The sequence below is a fragment of the Salvia hispanica genome, chromosome 2 (assembly GCF_029641045.1).
Source record: "Salvia hispanica isolate PSC_SH4W2 chromosome 2, Shi_PSC_v1, whole genome shotgun sequence".
Lineage (NCBI taxonomy): Eukaryota > Viridiplantae > Streptophyta > Magnoliopsida > Lamiales > Lamiaceae > Salvia > Salvia hispanica.
Genome location: NC_142693.1, coordinates 33,366,716 through 33,371,799, shown reverse-complemented (window position 1 = coordinate 33,371,799; position 5,084 = coordinate 33,366,716). Strand labels below are relative to the sequence as shown.

The 5,084-nt window shown below is 39.0% G+C and overlaps 1 protein-coding gene across 1 annotated transcript; it reads left to right on the top strand.

Moving 5' to 3' along the window:
• Positions 1 to 446: 446 nt before the first annotated feature.
• LOC125201191 (F-box family protein) lies at positions 447 to 4,584 on the top strand. The gene is made up of 2 exons (XM_048099200.2): positions 447 to 3,009; positions 4,304 to 4,584. Exons 1-2 carry the CDS (start codon positions 1,148 to 1,150, stop codon positions 4,314 to 4,316), a joined length of 1,875 nt encoding a protein of 624 aa, XP_047955157.1. The 5' UTR covers positions 447 to 1,147; the 3' UTR covers positions 4,317 to 4,584.
• Positions 4,585 to 5,084: the final 500 nt, after the last annotated feature.

Here is a 5,084-nt window from a genome sequence, read left to right as displayed (position 1 = left end):
TTATATAGAACAAAGATAAATTTATCCAGAAGTTAACCAGAAAGTATAATTTAAACGATAAATTACTAATTTAAGTGATAAATATCCATCAAAATTTTAATTCGTACGTGACAATTGAGAAATGTGCATAAGATAATGATTTAATTAACTAATTTTATAAGTTAAAAAATTGACCAGAAATTAATCGAAAATTGTCCATTGTGATCTAAATGACAATTTTCTTTTAGTATGAGTAGTAAAATTTATTTGTAACTATAAATCATGATGTCGATTTGATTCTCATATGAATTTAATTCGGTAACATTAATTTATTTTTTTGGGAGGAAAATATCACTAAATTGTGAATTTGTATTAAAAATTAAAATTAAAAAAAAAACATTTTTATTCAAAATTATACAACAATAACCGAAAATAGAAAAGAAAAGTTTAGCACATGAGGTCATCACTTGACTGCTCTTGAATCTGGGTGGAGCTCTGCTAAATTCAAAATTGGTAGGCTGGATTTTTGGCATTTTTCCAAGATCCAGATGCCACTATGTGAGAGATAGAGCGAGAGAGCAACCCCACAAATCAAAAATCCGCTCTTTGATAGCTTTTCACTGTTCCCATTTCGACATTCTTCCTCTTTCTTCTTCACTATCAATCCAATCATCATTCACTTTTGACAAACTCTGAACAAAAAGCTTGACCTACAAATACCAATACCCTTCATTTGGTGGAAGACTCTGTGCGCCACTACCAATCTCGAGTTCAAACAATCGAGGTCAATTTTTTGTATTCGGAATCTGATGCATGCCCATTTGATTCCTTTCCAGGTCTGGTTGTATTGACTTCTGTTTGTTGCTGATTATCGGATTAATTGATTTGTTCTCACAATTTATCAAGTCGTGGTTCGAATCGCTTATTGGATTTCTGTGATTTTATTGATTTTGCAATTTCAGTCGGATTTAGTGTTGTATTAAGTGAGGGAATTTGAGGGTTTTGGGGCTAGATAGTTGAAGTGTATTATGTCGATTTGTTGTCACAATTTATCAAGTTGTGGTTCGAATCGCCCATTGGATTTCTGTGATTTTATTGATCTTGCACATTTCAGTTGGATTTAGTGTTGTAATTTGAGGGTTTTGGGGGTAGATAGTTGAAGTGTGTTATGTTGCCTGATCACTGTGTGTCAGGCATGCTTTTAGCTCTGCCTGATGATATATTTTCTGTGATTACAAACTCCCTCTCTGTGAGGGATGTGTGTAGTCTCGGTCTTAGCTGCCGAGATCTCCATGCCGTTGTAGGCTCTGATAAAGTATGGCTATCACAATGTGATAAGCTGGGGCTAGTTCCATGTAGTACCCTTGTTGAGTGGAGAAAGGGTGTGTGTTCGTACATGGCCCTTTGCCGGTTCTTGGTGAATGTTCGTCCGTTGATTGGGATTTGGGTTCACCAAAACCCTGAGCTTGGCAACGTGCTTTATGTTATGCCTGGTTTTTGTTCGCTTGTTGGGTGCCGGATAATCCCTCAGGAGGTGGGTCCTTTGGGTCTTAAAGATGGTCCTATTTTGTGGGCACCTGTGTTTGAAATTATTTGCAATTACGAGGGAACCCCAGCATTTTTTTTACATGGGAGGGAACGAGAAGTTGATTATGTTTGTCCTGGTTTGCTAAGATCAGTTGATAGGAACTGTAATGTGCTTTTGCTTGAGGTGGAGCCTAGGCATCAAAGAAGTGGTGGAAAATTGGCACACAGTAAGAGCTTTGCGTATGAAGTAGACAAGGAGGTAGCGAGTAGGTTATCTAGATTGGACAGTGGAGTTTCTAAGTCGCAGAGAGTAGCTGGGCAGAAAGGCACTGGATTGACTTTTAGCCGTTTGGGATTTGGTGATAGGAGAAGGCTTCTCGATCTTGTTACTAGCCAAGTCCGTCAAGCTGTGCCAGAGACAGCAAATTTGCTCTTGTTTCCTCGCTCGAGAAGTAATGAGGCAGATTTGCAGAATGATATTGCAGTCTTATGTGAAAGGAGATTGCTGCTTTTGCAAATGTATAAGCGTGGTGGTGGGAATCATGATCTTGGGTCTGATTCAGAACTTCCTCTAAATCCTACAGAAATCGGAACAAGTGAGGTATGCAAGAGGCTCAACTGTCCAAGTGGCTATCATGCTTCACAGGCAGAGGATGTGGATCAAGCTCATTGCCCTAAGGGTAAGACACTTTCTGGATTTCTGAAGAATGGTCTTAAACAGATACTAGGGAAATCAAGCTCAACAAATGGTAATCGTGAAGGTCAGAAGAAAACTGCTTCCAGCGGCGAGAGTAAACATTTACAACTTCATGAATTTCTGCGATCGGATCATACAATAGGGTTGAGCTTGCGTGCTGCATCCATGAAATTATCTTCGTATAGAGCATGGCCTAATATGCATGATAGCCGATATGCTCTCTATAAATTGCCTTTACGGACTCCAAAGGCAAGTCACGAATATGCTGGTTTATGGGGTGGTACTTTTGGTTGGCCTCCTGGGATTCCGTCTGAAGACAAGCCTGGGAAGGCTCTCTTCTTTATTTTAATATCTTATGAAGAGTCTGAAGGTCAGCAGCTGATGATTGCTACCAAGATATTAGAAGGTACATCCTATGTTTTGCATCCTAATGGCTCGGCTATGTTTATAGTGAACACAGCTCAGCCATCGCCAGATACATTTCCGTGGGATACTGATGAAGACTCCAATCATATTGACGTTAAGCAGTCTTTTGTGGGAGAAGGTATTGCAAATGGGTATGGGTTCAGATATCCAGGTTCTAAGCCTGGTTCACTCTTTGCTATTCAAAATGGGTTGCTTGTTTTTATATGGAAGGAATCCCAGGCAGTGTTGACCTTGCAAAGGCTCAACTTGGCAGATCTTCTAAGGAAAGGAGAAAGGGTTCCTTCTCTATCACCAATCTCCAACTTTGCGTATCTGACCAAGACATACTCAAATGTATATTCTGGATTCTCAAATTCCTCGTACGCACTATCCTCTCCAAGGTATGGTGCCTATCTTGCAATTATTGCATCTGCCTTTTCTGGTCTTATGAAAATATTAGGATGTGTCATGTTTTTTGGAAATGTTCATTTCCAATATAATTATTTCTATAACAAAATGTATAACTCTCATTTCACAAGTATAAGGAAATTGAGCTGAACAACATGCTTCTATCTCATAAAATCATGTAATGATGTCTTTATATCTCAAATAGCTTATAGTATAATATGAGGTTATTCGGTTGCTTTTTATCCATGAACCATTTTGTTTCAAGAATAAAAAGTTTCTGTTAAATAATGAAATAAATTTAGGATAGTATTATAGAGTCTTTAGTTGCCTAAGCCACGGACTAGAAAATGAGGAAGAGAAAGTGCCATCCCTCACCCAACTTCTACCTTTTATGTCCTCTATTCCTATAATTATTGTGCCTCCTAAAGTTTCTACGAGTTCCTAAGTAGGTTCATAACAACTTTGGAACTGATCCGTCTTAGTTGTCCATCAAGATTGTCAGAGTGACTATATAAGCAGATTTGATAGATTTTCAAAAGGATTAATTTTCAGGGTGCTATAAGTAGATATGATAGTTGTCAAACGGATTAATTGTCAGCGTGCTGTAGTAGACTTTATGATTGTTGACTAATATCTCGAGTCTCCATAGATGATCAGATTCTTTTGGTCTCTGGGAACTGTAGTTGAAAACCTTAGTTCTAATAGGTGTGGTTTTATCTCCAAATTTTGACATCAGAATAATAACAAACGACTCTGTTTCTGTATATACAGAACATAATTGCCTCTTGATATTTCAGTGTAAGGATCCTATTCAGTACTTGAAACTAACCCTCCCACCAAGGATGAAAACGTGGTGTTTATGAAAATATTAGTATTGCATCTTACTATATATTGGCGGATATATCGATATGAAGATCGATATTGGCATGAAAAATGATATTTTCCTTATATTCTCTGTATATTTCTTCATATTGTTAAACTTGTGCTATAAAACTCACAGATTTTGATATTTACATATTTACCGAAATTCAAGTGGAAAATTACTTGCCCCTAGTTTAACCCTGCCGCATTAAAACAAACTAGCAACAACAGAACATCTAGCCATGTAAGCGCGGTTCATGCAACTGTGGATGCATAGGCTGGTGTAGTTTGCTAGTCCTTTTTGAGATAACATAAGCAAAAATGTTCTTTACCACACTTTGATCTATTCATACTAGTTTTTGCATCGTGTTATCCACCCCAGGTATGTTCTTTTTGAAATCTTGATTTCTGATTATCTGTTCGCAGGCAATACATGTAAAGAACAACCTCTATCTCGTTGGGTGGCAGAGAACTTCACAGTGATCAAAGGAATGTTTAGATTTGTCTTGTACACCAAAAGAAGAGCTCCCTCTCCTGAATACAGAGGTTTGACACGTATTTCCAACTGTAGTTATTGTGATACGATTATTGAATCAGAAAATAAGCCAATGTATAAATTTGGCATTTGGAAATGTAAATTGTGATGTCTTAGCAGCAAGGAATTGTACCATAATTATTTAAGCAATGATAGAGTGTTCATTCCTCGACGACGAAGAGCGTCTAGTTGGTAAAACACTTCTCCCCCTTATAGAGGTGCCCACGGTTCAGGAACCGGCGGTTACGGTTCGGAACCGCCGGTTCCGGTTTTGGAAATTGTTGAAGCGGAACCGAACCGCGAGGGTGTTTCGCGGTTACGGTTCCGGTTCCAAAACCGCCGGTTTTGGTTTCGGTTCGGAACCGGCGGTGTTTCGGTGGTTTTTTTACGGTTTTTCACGGTTCCGAACCACCAGTTTTTTGCGGTTCCGGTTTAGTTTCACGGTTTTCCGGCGGTTTTTTGCGGTTCCGGCACGGTTTCGGTTCGAAATTTTTTGAACCTGAACCGAACAACGGTTCAAAAATCGACGGTTTCGGTTCGGGTAAATTCTCACGGTTTCGGTTCGGAACCGCAACCGACGGTTACAGTTTCGGTTTTAACTGCCGGTTCGGTAAACCTTGGGCAGGTCTACCTTGAAGTTTCAAGCCAGTTTTCGGGGACATGGTTGTGTGT